This window comes from Rhinolophus sinicus, chromosome 14 (genome assembly GCF_057876585.1).
Source record: "Rhinolophus sinicus isolate RSI-liver-muscle chromosome 14, RSI-T2T, whole genome shotgun sequence".
Lineage (NCBI taxonomy): Eukaryota > Metazoa > Chordata > Mammalia > Chiroptera > Rhinolophidae > Rhinolophus > Rhinolophus sinicus.
The window spans coordinates 14,751,758-14,773,437 of NC_142514.1; the positions used below are offsets into that span (position 1 = coordinate 14,751,758).

General features: G+C 56.2%; 1 protein-coding gene across 17 annotated transcripts in view; it reads right to left on the reverse strand.

Annotated features, from left to right (window-relative positions):
* The window catches only part of HSPG2 (heparan sulfate proteoglycan 2), a 97,369-nt gene that overhangs the window by 41,056 nt on the left and 34,633 nt on the right, over positions 1-21,680 (reverse strand). For 6 of the 17 annotated variants that reach the window (XM_088790446.1, XM_088790441.1, XM_088790445.1 and 3 more), the window contains exons 4-33: positions 17,621-17,730; positions 17,461-17,519; positions 16,984-17,144; positions 15,315-15,443; positions 14,821-15,063; positions 14,592-14,711; positions 12,414-12,545; positions 12,104-12,248; positions 11,860-12,011; positions 11,617-11,763; positions 9,125-9,288; positions 8,458-8,637; positions 8,155-8,351; positions 7,914-8,061; positions 7,080-7,207; positions 6,856-6,942; positions 6,720-6,778; positions 6,483-6,550; positions 5,447-5,587; positions 5,156-5,332; positions 4,809-4,988; positions 4,564-4,682; positions 3,809-3,920; positions 3,517-3,630; positions 3,306-3,433; positions 2,871-2,957; positions 2,318-2,367; positions 1,898-1,992; positions 1,432-1,572; positions 851-1,042 (exon numbers count right to left, since the gene is read on the reverse strand). In XM_088790446.1, the coding sequence (XP_088646572.1) occupies positions 851-1,042; positions 1,432-1,572; positions 1,898-1,992; positions 2,318-2,367; positions 2,871-2,957; positions 3,306-3,433; positions 3,517-3,630; positions 3,809-3,920; positions 4,564-4,682; positions 4,809-4,988; positions 5,156-5,332; positions 5,447-5,587; positions 6,483-6,550; positions 6,720-6,778; positions 6,856-6,942; positions 7,080-7,207; positions 7,914-8,061; positions 8,155-8,351; positions 8,458-8,637; positions 9,125-9,288; positions 11,617-11,763; positions 11,860-12,011; positions 12,104-12,248; positions 12,414-12,545; positions 14,592-14,711; positions 14,821-15,063; positions 15,315-15,443; positions 16,984-17,144; positions 17,461-17,519; positions 17,621-17,730 (3,965 nt within the window). Of the gene's footprint in view, positions 1-850; positions 1,043-1,431; positions 1,573-1,897; positions 1,993-2,317; positions 2,368-2,870; positions 2,958-3,305; positions 3,434-3,516; positions 3,631-3,808; positions 3,921-4,563; positions 4,683-4,808; positions 4,989-5,155; positions 5,333-5,446; positions 5,588-6,482; positions 6,551-6,719; positions 6,779-6,855; positions 6,943-7,079; positions 7,208-7,913; positions 8,062-8,154; positions 8,352-8,457; positions 8,638-9,124; positions 9,289-11,616; positions 11,767-11,859; positions 12,012-12,103; positions 12,249-12,413; positions 12,546-14,591; positions 14,712-14,820; positions 15,064-15,314; positions 15,444-15,851; positions 15,903-16,983; positions 17,145-17,460; positions 17,520-17,620; positions 17,731-20,997; positions 21,073-21,680 lie in introns of those variants that run through there. The other 11 variants (XM_088790438.1, XM_088790431.1, XM_088790432.1 and 8 more) reach the window with 6 other exon arrangements.

Consider the following 21,680-nt stretch of genomic DNA (forward strand, 5'->3'; position numbering starts at 1 on the left):
CAGAAGTAGGGTACTCCTGGACCAAGACCCACTTTCCCTGGGTGCCACCAGGCGGCCTTGACTGCTTGAGGATCACATTTGGACATTGGAGTCCATCCCTAAGACCTGCACCTCACACCCCAAACACCATCACCTCCCCACCAGACCATGACTCTGGAGTAGCCAAGACACATTCATCTCTGGCTGGTGTAGCATTTAAGGGCAGCCTCAGACCTGGGTCTGAATCCCAGCATTGCCATCTTCTGGCTGTGGGATCTCAGGCAACTTACCAAACAAACCTCTCACCTTAGGGATCACCTCACTGATGAGATAGGTAGTCATAGTACATAGCTCATACAGCTGTGACTTGTGACATGTAAAAGTGCTTGGAATAGTGCCGAGCACAGAGCCAGACCTCAATAAATATGACCTATAACAAGAATTATTGTTATGCCCCACACCGAGCACAGAGCTGAATTTTGAGTGAGCAAATGAACGAAACTGAAACTGTGTCTCATTTGTCCTTGTGTTTTGAGGGCCTCGCCCAGGACCTAACTGCACGGAAGCTAATAATCATTAACAGGTGAGCACTTACTATGTGCCAGGCATGATCTCCAATCCTCTCAACCACCCTGGAGCTGAGGCTTATCAAAAGGCAGCCAGCTGGTAAGTGGCAGAGCTGGGTTTAGACTGAGGCCTCTCTGACCCCAAGGGCCATGCACTTAACCAGAACATGGCTGACACCTGCTGCCGGCCCAGACTGCTTTGAGGTCAATGTGTGTCTGAATCCCCACTGGCCTCAGGGCGTGGCAGGGGCTGGGCCCAGAGCTGACTCTCAGGGAGGGCCTGCCAGCCCCACTGTGCCTCACACCTTGTCTCCCTGGTACGTCTCCGGTAGCTGCCAGTAGAAGGACTCGTGGCCAAGGTGGGCAAAGTTGCCGAAAGACAGCTGGGCACCTTCGGGCACAGGTTCCACAGTGAAGCCTCCTGTCAGGCGGCTGTTGCGCTGCGGGTTCACCAGGGCAAAGCCTTGGAAGTCCCCAGGGGCAAAGCGGGTGGAGATCTGGCAGCAGAAGGAGGATGGGTGTCAGCCTGGGCACTACGGCCAGCACCCTGGTGGGGGAGGGGCATGGGAGGGCATTAGGGTGGGTAATGGGGGTTGCTGAGATCAGGGATGAGCCCAAAATAATGGGGGAATGGGGAAGATATTTGGGGGAATCAGGGGGAGTTGGATTGAGAGCTAACATAAGCAATAATGGGGTCATGGGAGGGTAATAGGGTAGGGGCGAAGGTTGCTGGGATCTGTGTTTACACGGGCAAAATGTGGGCATCGGGATAGGTGTCCTCACAGGCAATGGGGACGCCACTAGGCCAGGCTTCTGACGTGCCCCATTGATGACCCAGGGAGAGGCAGGCAGCAGGCCCCAGTGCTGGGCGTGTACAGGCTCTTACCTGGTGGCGGGTGTAGGAAGAGCTGGCACACTGCTGGGTGATGCCCATGCAGAAACAGGGCAGGCAGCCGTCAGGGTGGCTGGCACTCAGGTGGAAGTGGTGGGGCCGGCAGTGGCTGCAGGTGAGTCCTTCCACCTGGGCCTGGGAGGACGGATGGAAAGGTGGGTGCGGGGAGCTTGGCTGGGTCTCTTGCACCTGCAGCCAACTGTGAGGCCGGACTTCCCAGCCGCTTCTGGCAGTTAGAGCCCCTGCTGTCCCTGTGCCCAGGCCCCTGTGCCTCGGCCCCAGCTCCCATCAGCTGTTGCCTGAATTCCCACCAGGCCTCAAGCAGAGGGGCAGAGAGGGGCCCTCTAGGGAAGGGTAGTGGGGGTGCAGGGACAGCCCTGAGGGTATGGTGAGAGCAAAGACCTGGCAACCGCCATGGGTGTGGTTCAGAGCCGTGCAGAGGGCAAGGGTTTGGACTAACCTTGCACTGGCATTGGCCAGCAGCATCGCACTGGCTGCTGACGCTGCCCTGGGGATCACAGCCACAGCCGATAGGCTCTGGTATTTGGCCGTCTCCTGAGGTAAAGGAAAGCCACAGCTGGAACCCCAAGCCTGCCACCAAGCGCCCCCATTTCCATCACCCCATGGGCATCTAACTCACCACCAAGAAAGGAAGTATTTATTTCTAAACACCTACCATGTGTAGGCAGGCATTCTACACATTCACAGCAGCTCTCCAGCATGGGGGGGCCCTTTCACTAGCCCCAATTTACAGATAAAGAAGCTGAGGCTCAGAAAGGTAAAGTTACTTGCCCCAGGTCATAGAACAAAGGTCCTGTCCTAGTTCCACCCCTGGGGGAGACTGGTACCCGACACTGAAAGCATCCCCAGCCCTACTTACTTCGGCATGGCTGGCCCTGGCTGGGATTGCCATAGTAACCTGGGGCACACCTATGGAGAGAGAAAGCACTGGATGAATGGAAGGTAGAACCACAGAATCCTGGCGAACCTGCTATGAGCCTGGGATTGTTCTGGGGACCCTGTATTGGACTCAATGACTTCACAGGACTAGAAGGAACCAATTAGCCCAACTCATTCATTTTACAGAGGGGGCGATAGCTGGGAGAAGAGCAGGGATGTTTCCTAGGCCACAGAGCCAGTGAGTTAGAATGATCAGGCCTTGAACCTACGAGCTTCACAAGAATGAGGGGTTTTCTGGGAAGACTGGCTTGGCTGGGGCAGGGGGTGCTGGGGGTTGGAGGTGAACTGCAGGCCCAGATCTCTAAGGATCTCAAATGCCAGGCTCAAGGTTTAGGCTCTCAGGTTGTCTGCTGGGGGCCTGTGTGAGGTGAGTGGGAGGCTTTTGGCCCTGCTGGTCAGGAAGGCTGGGCCCAGCCTGACTCCAGGGGCAGCCACACCTGCACACTCCACAACCTGTCCACCGCCCACCTTACCTCTCACAGTGACGCCCACTGTGGCCTGGGGAGCATGCATCACAGGTAGGGTGGCTGTCTGTGTCCAAAAAGCAAGTATGGGTGGCCCTGAGAGTGTGAGAACAAATTTCCAGTTAGAAGGTCAGCAGCTCTTCCTTCAAGATCAGTGGGGAAGGGAGAGGAACATTGGACAGGTAAACTAATGTGTTCTGAGGGCCAGTCTTGTGCCAGGCTCTGTGCTAAGGCCAAGGTGGAGTATATTATTACCCCCATTTCACAGATGAGGAAGTTGAGGCCCAGAGAGGGAAATGTATCATATACAAAATTGACACATTGAAGAAGTGGTAAGGCCAGGATTTAACCACTGCCTCTCAGAAGGGCCTGGGAGGAAGGGAGTCTGGGAGAAGGCAGTGGACATTTCAGGAAAGGGCAGGTGCAGGGAGGGACTGGACGCACTGGCCAGCAGCAGGGGCTCCATAGCATGGGCATGGCTGGCAGTCCTGCGGTGTCCCCTGCTGGGCATCCCCGTAGTATCCCGGCTGGCACTGCTCACACCGTGGGCCCTCAGTGTGGTGCTGGCAACCCTGGAGAGGCAGAGCATGGGTTGAGGTCGGGCCCCTGGAAGCCACAGATCCCTGGGGTAGGAAGGATGGAGAGTGCGACTCACCTGGCAGGCACCTGTTTCAGGCTCACAGACTTCCGTGTGTCCATGGCAGCTGCAGCGTTCGCAGGTGCCCAGGTAGAGGCCGCTGGGCATGCGTGTGTAGCCTGTGTCACAGTCCTGGGGACAGGAAGATGACAGTGGGAAGGGGTTCCTTGGCCCGGCTGGCTTCTGGGCAGGGACCATGGGGTGGCAGGGCTGGGGTGGGCCTGGGAAGGTGAGGAGGGCTAAAGGAGGGGCAGCCCAGGAGCACCATGGAGGGAGCTGACTGGATAGGTGTGTGGGGCCCAGGGCTCACCTGGCAGGATGGGCCACGGTACCCAGGTGGGCAGGTACACTGTTCTACTTCCAGCGCAGGGTCCTGGCCGGTGTCCTCTGGCACAGCCACATCCATGCTGATGCCAGAGATCCTGGGCGTGACAAGACGCTATGGATGAGCACTTGCTCTATGCCGGGCATCCCTGGAGTCCTATAGGCGATTATCTCCTTCATCCTCCCAACAACCCTGTTGTGATGCTTCTGGGCGACCATCCCCCAGTGGCTGTGAGGGCTGTGGCGAATGGCTTATCCCCACAACTTTCTCCAGAGAATGTGCGCCTTCCTCGCCTGGAAAGATCACACCAGTCTTCTCCCCTGGGGTGACCCATGACAGACTGACCCAGGGTACAAAAGCCTCTTTGCCTCAAAAGAAGGTGACTCCAGAGCTCCACAGGGATGAGGCTGAGGCGTTACCTGAAACCACTTCCTTGCCTGGTCACTTCTCCTTCCTGCGCCCCGCCCTTTCACCGTCCCTCCCTTCCACATGCCCCTTGTTAATCACGTGCACCCCACTCCCCATCTCAGCCTTTGCTTCTAGGGAACCCGACCTGAGACAAGCCCTGTGAGGCAAGTACTGTTATAATCTCTATTTTACAGACAGGGAAAAGGAGGCACAAAACGGCCACACAGCCTGTGAGGGACAGAGCTGGCAGTCTGCTTGCATTGCATCACACCGCTTCGACGGGCGCTGCCTGCTCAAGCCCCCGTCTGGCCTCCTGCCCCCGACCCAGACACCTGCTCTCAGCTGGCCGCTCGCTGTAGGATGCCTGGATCAGGAGGGCGTCGATGCCCGCCAGTGCCATCAGCAGGTGCTCCCGCGTGGCCGGCTGCCTGTCAGGCCGCTGCCATGCTTGCTGCCAAGGAAAGGACACATGAGCTACATCCCCTGATGTCTTGGGATATTGACACCCCCGAGTGGGAGGAGCAGGGGGCTCACCCCCGCCGCTGAAGGCTCCAGGGACAGTGACAGTGTTCCTTACCTCCCGGAAGGGCACGGTATAGGTGCTGGGTTGGCCAGGGGTTGGGTCCCGGGAGGGATGATGTTCTAAGACGATGCCATTGCCCTGCAGTGCCACCAGTGGCTGCCCGTGCAGGGGCAGGGAGCCAGGCTGGGGCGTCTGGGTCACTGTGAAGCGTAGCTCTCCTCCATAGGAGGTCACCTGGGACACAGGGTGGACAGCGCTCACCTGGGGCCCCCCAGTCGGGTCTTCCCACTGCTCCAGCCACCTCTCCCACCTCTTCTCCAAAGCACCACGACACTGCTGACTCCGAGCCTTTGCTGTTCCCGCTGCCTGGAATTCCCTTTCTCTTCCCAGCCCCTACCCACCTTGTCCCCCCGGAAGCACTCAGGGAGGTTCCAGAAGTAGGGTCCAGATAGGAGGCTGTGGAAGGAGGAAAAGACCAGCTCCCCGGGCACGGGGGACGAGATGCCCATGTTGGTGGAGTGGGTGCCCGCGGCATTGATCAGACTGAACTGAGCGGGCTCTTCGGAGGCCCCTTGCACCTGAGAGGAGAAGAGTCCAGGATGGGGCTGTGACCTGGGATTGGTGCTTGGGCCACCCGGCCGTGGGCTTGGCAGTCCTGCCAGTCTGCCCGCCCAGCTGCCTCGCATAGGTACCTGGGCTCGGCTCCAAGAAGAGCTGGTGCACTGACGACTGACACCCATGCAGAAGCACTTGAGGCAGCCATCGGGGTTGTGGGTACTCAGGTGGAAAGAGCCGGCGACACACTCATTGCATAGGCGCCCCACCACGTTGTTCTGCAGACACAGAGATGGGAGCTGCAGGATGGCCCACGGGAGGGGCTGTCTGGAGCTTCCGGCCTAATCTGCCCACACTCTAGATGGGGACCCAAGGCCAGGGGGAGCCATGGAGAAAGCACATGTATGAAGGGTGGCCACCATGTGAATAATAAGTCCCAGCTATTGGGAGCTTATGCAACCAATCATTTTTCCCTTTTCCCTTTGGTTGCTAGGGGGCTCACAAATAAACTTAGATTTGAAATAGAGCAACCTGGTTAAAATAATTGCTGCTACTGTTTAAGGAGTGTTTCATGCGCTGCTAGTTTCTGCTCAACCATAATCTGATTTACGTCCTCCAAGTATCTTAAGAGGTATGTGATATCTCCATGCTTCACATGAGGAAACTGAGGACGGAAAATGATTTACACACGGTCCCTTGCCTTGCTAATCCACTCTGGGATTTAAGGTCAGGGATGCTTGACTCCAAGATCTGTCCAGTTCATGTTTCCATTGACACTCTTAATGCAAATCATTTCCCTCCTCTGAGCCTCATTTCCTCCCCTGTAAATCGGTGATGCTAATACCTACCTCACTGTGTCCATGAGTCCATGTGAGAATTAAAGCATGGGAAAGGCAAAGGTACAGTACAGATACAACAGTCGCCCAAAGAATGACTAGCAAAGGATCTGAGGTCACCTGGGTCCTGGGTCACCTGACTCCTAACAAAAGCTCCTTCCTGATGCCAGGCCACCTCATGAGGGGCAAGACTAGCCAACCAAGCCCATGCGATCTCCGGCTAGGCCACCACCCTCTGGCCAAGGAGCTATGGAGAGGATGGAGCCTCCTTCCTCCTTCTCCCAACTGTGTGCTGGAAGCCAAGGCCCCTGAGGTGGGGGAAGGGAGGCATGTGTACCTTACAGCGGCAGGCCTTCCCAGAGGTCCCCATGCTGCCTCGCTCGTCACAGCGTACAATCTCCTGGTCTGGAGGCACAAAGTGGGTGTTGGCAGGTAGGCGGGAATGGGACAGACATGGTGTGGGCAGACAGGATGGGGTCACTCCCAAGGATCATAGGATTTGTGTTGCGCCCTAGGTCTGGAGCCCAGTGGGCAGCCCAGAGAGGTGCCAGGGGACAGTGGCTACGATACTCACTGGTGGGCCTGCACTTCCCACTTGGCTGGATGGGATTGCCCTCATATCCGGCGGCACAGCTGGAGGAGAGAGCAGGTTGTCAGTGGCACTTCCATGCCTCCATCTGTTCCCCCCACCCTCCGCTGGCCTATCTCACCTCTCACAGCGGCGCCCTGTGTAGCCTGGGGCACATGCGTCACACGTGGCTTGGCCATCCGTGTCCAGGAAGCAGGTATCTGAGAATCTGTGGGGATCAAGTGGGTAGGACATGGGGCAGGGCTGCAATGATGAGCCAGGTCAGGTCTCCCACCTCCCTGCCCCTCGCCTACTGCACTGCCCGCTCCCCCAGACATATCTGCCCCATCCTGAGCTGGGTCCTACCTGCGGGAGGCGTCGATGTATGGGCAAGGGCAGGGCCGGCAAGCAGTGGCCGTGGCCTTTGTGGCGTCCCCAAAGAAGCCGGCCTTGCATTTGTTGCACTGTGGCCCCTCGGTGTTGTGTTGGCAATTCTAAGGGGAAGGGGAGGAAGTGGCTCAGGTTCTGTAGAGCAGCCCTCCGCCCCCACTGTGGGGCCATGCTGGACCAGATGGGCTCCTTGAGGATGGGTCTCCAAGGCTGTGTGGCTCCGTCTCCCCCATCATGCTGCAATGACTCCACAGCTTTGCAGACTGGGGAGTATCCAGCTGCATCCTGATGAGGAGCTCATCACCTCGCATGGCAGCCCATCCCACAGAAGGTTCCAAACGCCTGCTTTATACTGACCTAAACCTGCCTTCTTCTTCTGATCTGCACCCACTGACCAGGCCTGCCCTCTGGAGTCCATTCCTTCTATCCCTGACAGCTCTTCAGAGAGTCAGGAGATAATAGTTTTTCCCTGCTACAGCCTTCTTGTCTGATAGGTCCACAATCCTAGCTCTCTCCACTATTTCTAAGAATTAACGTAGGCTCCTTCCTCTTAGGGCTGCCCTGCTAAGGGCCACACTTTACACGGTATTTTCCAGGGTGGAAGAGAATAGGACTTTCACTTCCCTTGTCTGGACGTTATATCTCTGTTAATGCACCCAGAGGTCATGATAGCTTGTCTGGCAGCCAAGGCAGCCCATTCTGGAGGCTGTGCTAAGCTTGTGAGCGCAAGGCAGCCTCTGCCTGGGCCTCCCACCCTGTCCTTACCCCCGGCCCCTAGCCAGTGTCCAAGTGCCAGCTGGCACTACTCACCAGGCAGTGGCCATACACAGGGTCACAAGAGTTGGCATGACCATTGCAGTTGCAGCCAGAGCAGGTACCCAGGTAGGGCCCGCCGGGCACTCGAGTGAAACGGGCATCACAGCTCTCACAGGACAAGCCAGAATAGCCAATAGGGCATCTATGGGGACAGGACCAAGACAGTGGCCTCAGGAACTATGAGGCTCTGCTGCTTCCCCCCCATCCTTGCCAGGGTCCCTGCTGAGTCAGGCACCTGCATTCCTCTACGCTGTGGGCGCGGCCGTGGCTCGTGGCGTAGGTGACAGTGGTATCCATGGCGATGTCGCTCAGCCCCACGCTGGCCATCTTGGCGTTGTACACTGTCTGAATGAGCACAGCCTCCAGGCTTTGCAGCACCTGCATCATCTCCGCCCGCTGCACGGGCTGGCCAGACTCATGGACCCAGTGCTCCTGAGCGCAGACAAAGGGGTGTGTGTGTGGGGGGGGGTCATGCATTAGCACCTGCCCTGACTGTACCCCCTCCAGCCCCACCCCTGAGGGCTTAGGCACTACCCACCTCAGAGAACTGGACCTGGCGCTGGTTCAGAGCACCAGGCTGCGTGGGCGTGTGGCCTCGGGAGAGTAGGCGATATCCGGCACCCACAAGCACCACATCTGGCCGCTGCAAAGGCTCCAGCGTGCCACGCGCCACCTCGTAGCGCACCTTGTACCGCAGTGAGCCACCGTAGGAGTCCACCTGTCCACAACAGGGCAGATCAGGGCAGGGCAACTATGGGTGTGCTTGATGCCCACTGCGTGTCCCCCTCCTCCCTCACTCATTGTGTGCCTGGCATGGAGCTGGGCACAGGGGAACAGAGACGGGTGGGACCTAAGGTCTGCCTTTGGGGTGCTCAGTCTGATGTGGTTGGGGCGTATAATACTGCTGTGCAGAAGGTGCCCAGGGAGGCCAGAAGAGGGGCCCTGAGCCCAGCCCACGTGTGGGAGTGGTGTCGGAGGGCTTTCTGAAGGCTGAGTCAGCATTCCTCCCAACTCAGGAGGGGCGGACAGGATGAATGAGCCGCTGCCCACAGGGGGCCGCGCTGGGGCACGACCATACCTTTCCCCACGGCTGAGGCCACCCTGCTGCCCACCACCTTCAGAGGGAGCAGAGCGCAAGGAGGTTCTGAGCATGTGGGAAGGGGCTCGGCCCTTTCCCTATCCAGGGTGGCCGCCTGGCCCCTCACCTTGTTGCCTAGGAACTGCTCAGGCAGAGCCCAGAAAGAGTCGTGGACCAGGAAGCGACGGGACAGGTCGACCAGCTGGAACTCTTCCACAGCGGGGTCGATCTGCAGCTGGGTGGAGGAGAGGGGTGGCATGCCAGGCTGCGAAGGCATTGTCACGTTGACGCCTATGGGTGGCAAAAGGGAGGGTGAGGACCATAGCACATGTCTGCCCAAGACACTCACCTTGATGGATGAAAACTCAGAAAGATGGAAAGTTCTGGGAGAAATCTGATGTAGAGAGAACTTTTGTCTCTCTCCCCCCCACCCCCCCCAAAAAAAAAGCAATTCTTTTCCTCCTGAAATTTTGGAGCAGCATTTCTCAAAAATGCTCTGAGGAAAGCCAATGCTGTGGAATGATGGTTGGGAACCATTTGGGAACCACAGGGTCAAAGAAAGGTCAAGGGGATTCTTTGTAGCAGGCTTTCTCAGAGCCTTTTGCTTGCCAAGAGATCTTTTGCTTGCCAAGAGGGTTGGAACAGTCCTCAGGGGGCAGTAGAGAACAAAAGAGGGCTCAAGGACAGGCATCCAAGTCCTGGTACCACCACCCTCCAGATATGTGCGTCTGGGCAAAGACCTCAGTTTCCTTATATGTAAAATGGGGTAATAGTGGCTTACTTCACAGGGTCATTAGGAAGGTAAAATGAGCAAACTGATATAAAATGCTTAAAACAGTGTGGCAAAAACGAAGTGCTCAAAAAAAAATTATCAGGTGTAATTGTTGCTGTTACTGTGACGGGTCATCTAGTCTAACCCTCTCCTACACACACACACACACACACACACACACACACACACAGAGGAATTCTCTCTATAGCATCCTCCCAGATCTCTAGGGCAGCACCAACCATCCAAGAGACGTTTCTGTGATGATGGAAATGTGCTATATCCTAAATGTCCTACCCAATATGGTAGCCACTAACCACAGGTGGCTACTGAGCAGTTGAAATGTGGCTAGAGTGGCTGAGGCACTGAATTCGTTTTTTAAAATTGAAATAGTCACACGTGGCTAGTGACCATCACACTGGACAGCTCTCAGGGATGGGGCGCTCGTGACTTCCAAAGGCAGTCCCTCCCAAATCTGGACAGTTTTGACTCTTAGAATGTTCTTCCTTACCCTGCGCCTACATCTGTCTGCCAATAGCTTTTCTCCTTAATCTTAAATATGCCCCTGCAACCATGGAGGAGTCCAGCCCCTCATGTGCAGAATGACCACACACAGCCCCCAAGACCAGGCTAACAGGCCTCACCGCTGCCTTCCTCCCTCCCTTCCAGGGATGTTTTTTGCCCTCTCTTTATCCATGTACAGACCACCTACTTGTCCTGGAATCCCCGCCAGCTCTGATTATCCTGATTCCAATAGACAGGCCTGAGTGCCACTTCTGCCTTTAAAGATCTGTGTGACCCCAGGGAAGCCCCACAACCTGTCAGAGGCTTGGGGTCCTCATAGGAAAATAGTAAAAACAGCCCCAACCTTGCCCTTGCCAGGACTATAGACTGTGGGAGTCAAGCCCCAGTGCCAATTGAGTGTGGTGGCCATGGCCATTACTATTTTAAATATACTGGGGGACAACTTTGGGGGGTAATTACATTTTATGAGTCACTTTGAGGTTCCTCAGCCAACGAAGGGACACAATAGGCAACGTGTGTTGAGTGCTTACTGTGTCAGGTGCCAACCCTCCACTTGCATTTAATCCTCTATAATGAAGGAAATGAGATGAGGGGCTGCCTGCCATCAGTTGGTAAATGACAGGCTGGGACTTGAACCCTGGAGGGTCTGATGTTGGGGCCCATGCCATTTTGTTTCTCAGAGCCAGAGAGAACTGAGTCCAGATGCCTGCTTTTATGTTTGGGACTATAGGCCCAGAGAAGCCAAGAGACTTGCCCAAAGTCACACAGTCAGGAATTGGTGAAGCTGGAGGTCAGCCTCAGGCTAAGAAGATGCCAAAGCCTGGGGACAATGGCACCTCTCAGTCTGTCAGGATGAGGATAACGAGGACGACATTAGGAAATACCTACTGGGCACTTACCATGGGCCGAGCACTATTCAGAGGCTAACATATATTAACCCATTAAGTCCTTACAACAACCTGGCAGGTATTTTCTCCCCATTTTATAGATGAGAAAACTGAGACCCAAGTTAGGCACTTGACCAAGGGCACACAAGCAGTAAGGATCAGAGTCAGGATCAGAACCAGAAATCTGGCTCCAGAGCCCATTTTCTTCATAACCTGAAGCGGGCAAACATCAAGTTTGGATCTGACTTTTCCTAAGAAATGTTTGTTTTCCCCCCAGAAACGCTCTTCTCACAGGGCTTAGCATTTCGTCAGCAACCCTGTGTCCCTCCCGCACCTGGCCCCACGTGTCCAGCACAGGCTGCTCTCCCATGTCTACCTTCTCTCTAAGCTGGCTGGAACCTGGTGCCCACCACAGCGCCCGCCCACTCGCCAACGCACCCTTGAAGTCACCGGGCTGGTCGAAGCGTAGCCGGATCTGGTCTCGGAAGCGGCGGCTGCTCTGGCACATGTTGGTGACGCCAAAGCAGAAGCAGGGCAGGCAGGAGGCGCTGTGCTCCAGGTAGAAGTGCCCATCGGGGCAGGGTCCTGCTGGGCGGCACAGAAGTGGGCTGCTGCCGGCCCCCCAGCAGGCAGCCCTGGCCCCAGCCCCGTGCCTGGTGCCCACCGGCCTGTTGGTGGTACCTCGCTGAGGAACAAGCTCCAGGACACCGTCCGGAATGCCGAACACCATGCCTCGGGCGTTTATGGCCTCACAGGTATAGGCACCCTGGTCTGCCTCCTTCACGTCTCGGATGGTCAGTGTGCTACGGCCTCCCTCGCTGGTCACTGTCACCCTGGCGGGCCCCGAAACAGAGGCGGGGTTAGGCCTGGGCCACTGGCTCAGCCTCCCTACAGTCCCAGCCTCCACCCAGGCCCAGAGCTGCACCTGGGATGAGAGGGAATGTGGCCCCAGTTGAGCCGCCAGTTGATGATGGGGGTGGGGACGCCGATGGCCACACAGGTGAAGGTCACTGTCTGGCCCCGGGAAGCCTGGATTGACTCCTGGGGAGGGGTCACCACCTGGGGGGGCACTGGGAGACGGGAGTAGGATTGAGGGGAGTGAGGGGCAAAGGGAGGAGGAGTAGGGGGAACGGCTCAGAGGAGTCATGCAGGAGAGAGTCAAGGCTGAGACTGTGGACAGGGGTACCTGGAACCCAGCCCAGGGCCCCCAGCTTGCCCCCCAGCTCCCTGCTCACTGCAGCCAAACTCGTCACTGTGGTCAAGACAGTCGTTCTCCTCATCACAGTGGAAGCTGGCCGAGATGCACTTGTTCGTGGAGACACAGCGGAACTGCGTGGGCCCGCACACGTCCTCGGGGCGCTTGGCAGCTAGGGGACAGAGCCAGGTGGTGTGGGCAGCAGGCACTGCCCTTAGGAAGGACCACCTCCACTTCTGACCTATGCCCACAGCCCATCCTGTCCACCTTCCCCAGCTGTTCCCAGGATCTTGCTCTCTCATCTCGCCTACATGACGCACAGTTGCCCTGACCAGACCCAGACGCTGCTGCCACAACGCTGCCCACAATGCCAGTCACCAGTCTTCCATCAAGCAGCTCGTCACATTACCCTGACCTCCCCTCCCCCACCCCACCCCCCATACATTCACTCACTCCACCTGCATTCCCCCAAACAGAGTTACACCTAGCAGGTCACAGTCACTCAGTTCCTCCCATATTTGGCCACCCTCAGAAACCAAGGCCCCTGTCAAAGGCATAGCCAAAGTGGCTGGTATCTCAGGACTCTGGGTACTACCCAGGGTAGTTCTCTACTGGAAAGGCCTTGCAGGGGGCCTGCCACAGCCCAGACTTTGCTGTTCTCTCCCCCTCTCACTGGCCCAGGGGAGGCACCTGACCTGAGGCACCAGCTGTGGACTGGCCAGAGGCCTAGAGTTGGCCTGGCGCCAGGCCTGGGCCCCAGCTAGGTGTTTCTACTAGATGTGACTGACATTCTTCCTCAGGGAGACTGAGCTTGGGACAGACACACAGACAGGAAAGGAGAGGGTAGAGTGGTACAGGAGTGGAGGCCACGCTTCCACAGAGAAGGAACTGAGAGGAGGCCAGGAGGTAGCTGTCTACTGACACTTCCTCAGGGGCCTCTGTCTTACTACTCTACAAGCCCCCAAAGCCAGCCAGCTTGCACGTTCTCTGTCCTGAGTGCTATCAACAAGGCATGCCTCTGACTGTTTCCCAGCAAAGGCCTCTGAGAAGGGCTTTTCAACGACAGCCCTCAATGACTTTCTCTCTCCTCGGAGGCCATGCTGTCCGGCGAGCTTAGCGCCACAGGAAGGTCACCATAACACTGCCAGGCTGAGGTGTGATGCGGCCTCGCTGCCGTGTTTACTTTGGAGCAGGGCAGGTGAGGGGAGGCAAAAAGAAGCTGGACCAGCGGACAGCACACATGTCATCGTGCACTTAGACATGTGACTCACGACCACAGAGAAATGGGTTGAAGATTATCCTCAATCTCACTTCAAAGGACAGGCCACACGAGATGCTATCCAATGTGGTCTCTGACTCCAACCTCACCCACTGAACAGCCATAATGCCTATAACATTGGCTAGAGTGATGGATGTCAGATGGAAAGGAGGGCAATGGCTAGATGAAAGGTTGGCAGATGGACAGGAGGGAGGAAAGACGTTGGCTATAATGGATAGATGGATGGATGGACAGGGAGCAGAAAAGAAAGATGATGGATGGATGATAAATGGATAGAGAGATGGATGGGAGGAAGGATGTTGAAGAGATGCGTGGATGAAGAGCTGTGCAGATAGAGAGACAACAGATGGATGGAGACTTGGATAAATGGGTGGGTGGATAGATGGATGGGAGGAAAGAAGAATGTCGGACAGATGGATGGAAGGACAGGTGGACAACGAATGGTTGAATGGATAGATGGATAAGAGCTGGGATGATGGAGGGACAAATAACTAAGAATCAGCTCTAGGTGAAAATCCTCTCAGCCCATACGGGGAAGGCTTTGACACACACACACACACACACACACACACACACACACACACACACATCAAGGACCCCATATCAAGGCCCTCTGGTGTATCAAGCCCTCTTAACCACTTATCTGACCCACACACGAGGACAAATACCAAAGACAAGATTCATGGTAACAAAAATAAAGAAAAGAAATACAGAGACACGAATCACGGGCGGTCTGGCCGTGCTGCTTGCTCCAAAGGCCAGCTCAGAGCAAAAGGCCCTCGTTGGGGTCAGAGAGAGAAACACTTTAAAGTTTGTCCCCAGGGTCTGCCTCACTCAGCCAGGAAAGCAAACAAACCTGCCCCAGATGGGACAGGACAGGGCAGGGAGAGCGAGGCCTGGGCGGGGCAAGAGCCCCCGGTGCAGCCTGGGGACACTCACGGCAGTCGGCTTCATCGGTGCGATCCTCACAGTCAGGGTCGCCATCACAGCGCCACAGCTTGAGGACACAGTGACCGTTGCCACAGGCGAACTCGTTGGGCTCACAGGGTGGAGCGGGTTCTGGGTGGACCAGGCAGGGTTCAGCCAGAGACCCTCCTGCACCCAGCTTCCCCGCCCCCTGCATTTCCCCGCCCCCTGCGCCCCCCCGCCCCCCCGCCGCCATCCTCACCACAGTCCAGCTCATCACTGCCGTCCTTGCAGTCCTCCTGCCCATCGCAGACATAGGCTTGGGGGATGCACTGCCCGCTGCGGCACGTGGCCTCATGGGGCCCACAGGGCAAGGGCCTGGGTGTCTCGGGGAACAGAGGCTGGGGAGCAGGGGTGACTGGTAGGATTGCCTCTAGATGGGGAAGTATAGTTGATGTCTCTGCCAGAAGGGGTGGGATGGAGCTGAACTCTGGGACTGGCTCCTCTGTGGACAGAGCCCACTTGACATTGTCACGAAAGGGTGGCTCCTCCCCCCTTCCCCCAACAATTCCCAGGCCCTCCCTGCCACAGCTAATGCCCCTGGCCCTGTTATCACCCTTCCGTGTCCCTGCCCACCTCCCTCAGACCCCTCTGCCTGCACCAAAACATCATAGCCCGGGCTGACTTGGAGGCCCAGGCACAGCCTGACCTTCCCCTGGCGTCTACAGGCCACTGTGCCCCCAGATAGCCTCTCACCACAATCAAGCTCATCAGACATGTCCCTGCAGTCAGGCCTCCGGTCGCAGCGATACTCCAGGGCCACACATTCATTGTGGCTGTGGCAAGCAAACTCGTTCTCGGTGCAGACTCTCGGGACGTGGGGCACTGTGGGGTTGGAGGGAGTCAGAGAGACAGGTGGAAGGTCGTATGGATGGCGCAGGCACTGTAGGGCTGGCAGTGGGCTGGTGCCCTGCATCAGGCCATGTGATCTCTGGCAGACTCAGCGAGGGCAAGGAACACGTGGTGGACACATCCATAGCACACACGGGACATGGATATGTGGCAGTAGCCTCACCCAGCCCTAACACAGACCCCACACAGTTAACATGCCACACACATGCAACCACTACATCACACACAAGCAAGCCACAACCTGGTCCAGCAAGGACAAAGAGGAAGGGGAGAAGGGGTGGCTGGTGAGCTATGCTCAGCCATCTTGCCCTCATCCTTCCTTCCCCTCCATCCATTAACTTCAGTTACCCAGCTGGGCCTGGGTCGGGCTTACACTCTCACCTGGTGTCACTGCGACCGCCACAGCGGCCAAGGGGGGCGGGGGTGTCTGTGCTGGAAAGGAAGGTGTGATCAGCAGCCATGCCACCTGGGACCTGGGAGCTGCGGGCTGTGGGCTGCAGGGCTGAGCCAGGCCCATCCTACCATCCCTAGCCAGGAAGATGGACTGAAAAGTGGGCTGGACCCCCAGCCATCTTCAGACCTGGGCCTGGGAATGCTAAGAGAATGAACTTGATCTCCAGGTTGTAAGTGCAGAATGAAGGAGGTAACGGTTTCACTATTTTTTTTCTGACTGGGTTACACCATGGTAGGGGTGGAGTTGTTCAGTTCCGGGTTTCACTGAGTCAGAAATGGTAACATGCTGGAACCTTCCCAGGAGAGGGGACTGAGATGGAGACAGGGCTGAGACCCGTAACATGTGAGGAATGAACTGGGACTGTTTGGCCTACAGAAGAAAAGACTCAGGGAGACAGAAGGTGAAGCGAAAAGAACCCTGAGCCAACCGATAGCAAGGAGGCCAGGCCTTTGAATCTAACAGCTGTGTGACTTTGGGCCAATTTCCTGTTGTCTCTGAGCCTTAGTTTCTCATCTATTTCTCATCTCATCACAGATTCTGGAAAGACTGGCATAGACACAGGTGTAAACTCTGGCTTTTCCATGATTTGAGCGTGTGGATTTGAACAAGCTATTTTTCCTGTCTGGGCCTCCTTACCCTCATCTCTAAAACAGGAGGAACAATATCTACTTTGCAGGAATTCTTGGGAGGACTAAATGGGAGGCTGTATATAAGGGCCTTACAGAGTGCGTAGCATATACTCAGAGCTCAGTAAATAATTGTTGGTAATTAGTAAACACCTGAAAGTACTACATGAAGAAAGGAATTATTAACTTATTGTCACTGTATAGAGGTCGACAGAGAGCAGAAATTGGGCCTAATGGTTAGAAGAAACAGATTATGCTCACCCCAAGCCAAGATGGCATCAATTGATGGGTCAGACTCCTAAGGTGGTGAGCTCCCTGTCCCTAGTGGTGTGCAAGCCCAAGCAAACAAAGCCCATGGTGGGGACACTCGAAGGGGGCCCACACGAGTCCAAGAAACTGGAGGAGGTGACCCCAGGCTCCAGGATGGGCTCACCTGTGCCCAGGCGTCGAAACTGGAATCCTTGGGGAGAGGTGACGTAGGAGGCAATGGAGCCGCTGGAGATGACGGTGTACAGCACCTCCTGAATCTGAGCCTCATCCGCATTCCCCTCGGAGCCCACATCCAGCTCCACAAAGACCCAGCCGTCCAGCTCCCTAGGGACGGGCAGGGGACAGGGGAGCAGGGTGAGGAAGCTGGCTGAGGTCTCAGCGCCTCCCTTGGCCCCTGCCGGCCTGCTGCTGAGGCCTGATCTTTTGACCCCTGCCCTGCTCCTGGACAGCCTATCCCCCAAGCAGGGCAAGTTAAGGTCCCAATTGTCCCCCCATCAATTCCTAAATTTCCACCAGTAGAGATTCACCCGATTAGGCGTGTCCCGTGTCTCCTCTTGGCACCCAGGCTTTCCCCCCAGCCTTGTCAGCTCCCTCTGGGTTACCCCGCATCCCTCAGCAGCCCCCAGGGAACCCATCTCACTTGATGAACACCACACTGACAATCTGGTCTCCGGGAATCTTCAAGTATTCTGACTCCAGCTGGGGAGGGACACAGCACCATCAGCCTCTAGAGACCTTCACGTCATCCTCAGCCCTGCCCTGTCACCCCTGGTGAGCCCCCCAGAGCCCCTTCACCTCACCGTGTCTACCACAGCCTCGGACACCTCTCGGAATGCCTCGGAGCTTGCATCCTCCAGCTGAGGGCTGTAGTCGATGGAGCGAGTGAAATTCACCAGGGCTCGGAAATAAACTGTAGGAAGGAGAGGGGGGAGCACCCTGAAGGGCCCAGCCTGGCATTTCGTGACCTCAGGTAACCAGGCCAGTGGGTGGAAATGGGGGGATGGTCCCCAGGGGCCTCTTGCTGAGGCTGACATGTGTGTGCCTGCAGCTATGCCAAGAACTGCCCCTATTAGCGCATGCAGCAGTGGTACTCGCTGGCCTGCTGAAGGGTCAAAGCCGAGGCTCACCCTGGAGTGAGGGGCTTCAACCAACTTGGAAAATGGCCTGATCCAGAAACCAAGCGATGGTGCAGAAAGGGAGACCTCCATCGGAAGGCTGGACAAGAAAGGGCTTCCAGGGGAGTGACCATGATATGTGTTCCCACCCTTCCCTGGCCAGTTCCTATTCATTATCTCTCAGGGCTCAACTCAAACATCACCTCCTCCAAGAAGATTGCCTGAACTGCCCTCCTCCCCCAACCTTCTCTGGGTCAGAGACCCCCTCCTCTGCGCTCCTCCAGCCCCTCTGCTTCTCCTGTCAGAGCACCTTCTACCCCACATCACACCTCTATGGTACACATGGACCATAGAGCCTCACCATGAAAATCCTGGGTTCTGAGGTCAGCCACACCTTAGGCAGTGACCTCATCTCTCTGAGCTTCTGTTTCCTCCTCGGTCAAATGGGGACATTAATGACATTCATCACACTGGGTTGCACAGGGAATAAACGATATCATGCTTACGTGCACCACCTCTCTGTGCACTTAGACACAGCACCTGGCATGGAGCAAACACTAGAGAATCTCTCCTCTATAAACTTGACGGGGGGACCATGGATCGCATTCACCAGTGCTTGCATAGCACCTGGCACATAGTAGGGGCCTAATAAGTGATGGCTGAATCAATTCCTATCAGATTGGTGTGAGCATACACATAGAACTATAGTTTCTTAAGCACCTACTACGCACAGTTTATACACATTAAATTTCATAATGTTCATTGAATATAGAAATTATGAATATGAGTTGTAAATTAATCATATATGTGTATACACACATACACACACACAGTGCTTAGAAAAAAGCCTGGCGCTGATAGTAGTAGATGCTGAATGAATCCATACCATATGCCTAGGGTTTACATAGACTGGTGTGTACACACACACCCACAAATACACACACACACAAAGTCATTTCTGGAGCACCTATTATGTACAAGATTGTTTATGCACTAATTCTCACCATATGTGTGAATTAAGATGTACATTATAAATACTGAATTGACATGAGTTACAAATGAATTTAAAATATGTACAAAGTGCTTAGCACAGAGCCCGGCACACAGTAGGTGCAATATAATACAAACTATTACCATATGAGAGGTAGTCTTTAAATGGTTCAAAGCTCAGCCTCTGGAGCAAAATTGCCAGTTATAGCCCTGTGACCTTGAGCAAGTTACTTAACCTAAGACTCAGTTTCCTTATCTATAAAATGGGGATAATGATAGTGCCCACCCAGAGGGCTAGTGTGAGGATTAAGTAAGTTAACAAATGTAAGATGCTAACAACAGTGTCTGGCGCATACTAGGGGCTGCAGTTTCGCTGTAATTACTCTCTGGTCTTTACAATGAACCTGAGGAATGGATTTGCTTTTATTTCTTCCCAACTCAGGGACGCATTCATTGTTTTAGCAAATCTATATTGAGGGCCTACTGTATGACAGGCAGTGTTCTACAGGCAGGGCAGATAGCAGTGAACTCTACAAAAGATAATTCCTGTTCCCATGGAGGTCACTTTTTAGCGAGAGGAGGAAGGAAATGAAACACATGAGCGAGGAATATATGGAGGTGGGCTGCTGCTTTCGCCGGGTGGCCAGGGAAGGCCTCTCCTAAAAAGGGATGCTTGGAGGAAGGGAAGTTATCTGGGAGGGTAGCATTCCAGGCTGAGGGAATAATAGCTGCAAAGTCCCTGAGGCAGAAGTGGGCTTGCAGAGGTGACAGATGACCAGCATATAGGTGGCAGAACAGACAGTGGCATCAGCTGGCCAGACTATAAGGCCTGTCCTCCTCCCTCATCATTCTGTCAAGCCCACAGGTGTCCACGCCCTCCCAGAGCCAGGACGCTTTCCCTCTGTGGCTCGGGCTGAGCAAGCCCCATGGGGATCAAGCAAGGTACAGGAGTGGACTCCTACCCCAAGAGAGGGTGCTTGTGAGGGCAGTCTTGCCTACTCTGAGCCACAGGGACGGTGCCGGGCTGGGCTCCTGGGTACCAGGTGGGCGGGGTCCTGGGGGCTGCAGTGTGGGGGCCATGAGCTTGGCCACAGAGGCCCCTTGTGAGCGGGCACAGAGGCCCATTGAGAGTCCCCCCACCCTGGGCCCTGGCCTCAGCCCCGCGGCACGGCGCGGGCGAGGAGGCCAGGCCTCTGCCCAGGAATGTGCCCGATCCCGGGGGAGGGGCCAGGGCTCCACAAAGCCTCTTTCTACTCGGGCCTGGGAAGGGCATGGACCCTCCAGCCTGACCCCACTACCAGCCTTCTCCCAGATCAGGGGCAGGGCAGGGGGAGCCCCCTCCGTATCCCACTCTGAGCTGTGTCCCTGCAGCCGGTGCCTGAGGGTTAGAGCAGAAGGTGAGGCCTGTCTGTTTCAGGAACCAGCCCCCAGAGCTGAGGGTGCTGGAAGGCAGTGGTGCTGCCCGGGGGTGGGAGTGTTTGCTGGGTGCCTGCCCCGGCCAGCCAGCCAGGGCCTGCCTCCTGGCCCTCCTGCTAGAGAGCTCCCTGAGGGATAGAAGGCCCAGAGCTGTCCTGCACCCATGGCGGGGTGGGGGATACAGGCTACCTCATCTGCTCCCCCTGCTCACCAGAACTCCCACACACCCAGGCTCCCCGAACCCCAGCCCTGGGTCCCTCTGGGTCCCTTGGGTAGGCCCAGGATCGGCCAGTCCTGAGGTAGATGTGCTCGCCTCCAGATTCCAGGGCCTTGTTCCCTGTGGGGTTGCTGCACCCATCCCTGCCCAACCAGTACTCTGTGGGGAAAACACCAGGCCTAGCCCACTGTGTTCAGACTGAGTGACCAGATGGGGTCTGACTGTGTCCTGAGCAGGGGAGGGGAGCAGGTGGGCCAGCTGGGATGGGGCACTGGCTGGCCTGGCCCCCAGACCCTGTAGGCTCGGTCTCCAGTGTGACAAAGTGCTGACTGGGAAGGAAAAGAAGAGGAAGGAACAGGAGTGAGAAGGGAAAGCTGGGAGAGAGGGTGGGGAGGGAGAGAAGGAGACTGAGTCCCCACCTGGCCGGCAGGTCACTTACTAAGAGGAGACTCCTCATCAGGCTCCAAGACCATCATGCCAGCCATGGGAGGGTGGCCCAGGGGCGGCCCGGGGCCTGCAGAGCGGAGGAGCAGACAGGGACGAGAGGAGCGACAGAGATGGAAGGAGGTGGAGAAAACCAAAGGGAGAGACAGAGACATGGAGAGAGAATGAGACGGACGGAGAGGAGGGAATGACAGACACAGACAGATGGAGACAGACCCAGAGATGGAGACAGAGATACAGAGAAAGTGGGGGGAGAATGAGACAGAGAAGGCGAGACAAAGGCAGAAGGGAGGGAAAAACAAAGAGAGATGGGGCAGAGATGGTGAGCCAAACAGACAGAGGAAGAAAGACACAGAATGAGACAGAAGGTGAGGCACAGACGAGAGAGACACAAGGAGTATGAAGGAGACAGCCCAGCGAGGGGAGGAGGGGAGCAGGAGAGACATGGAGACAGGCATCAAAGCAGGGCAGACAAAAGTGGGAAAGACAAGTCAGAAGATGGAAAGAAACTGGGTGAGGAGAGGTGGGCAGGAGCTCTCAAGGAGGAGTCCACGGAATGCAGGTGGGGAGGTGGGACAGGGCCACAGCCCTGTAGAGGTGAGAGGAGAGGGGAGGAGCCATCTCAGGGGCTATATTCTAGGTTCTGGGGTTGGGCCAGGGCCCAGGCAGGGGACACAG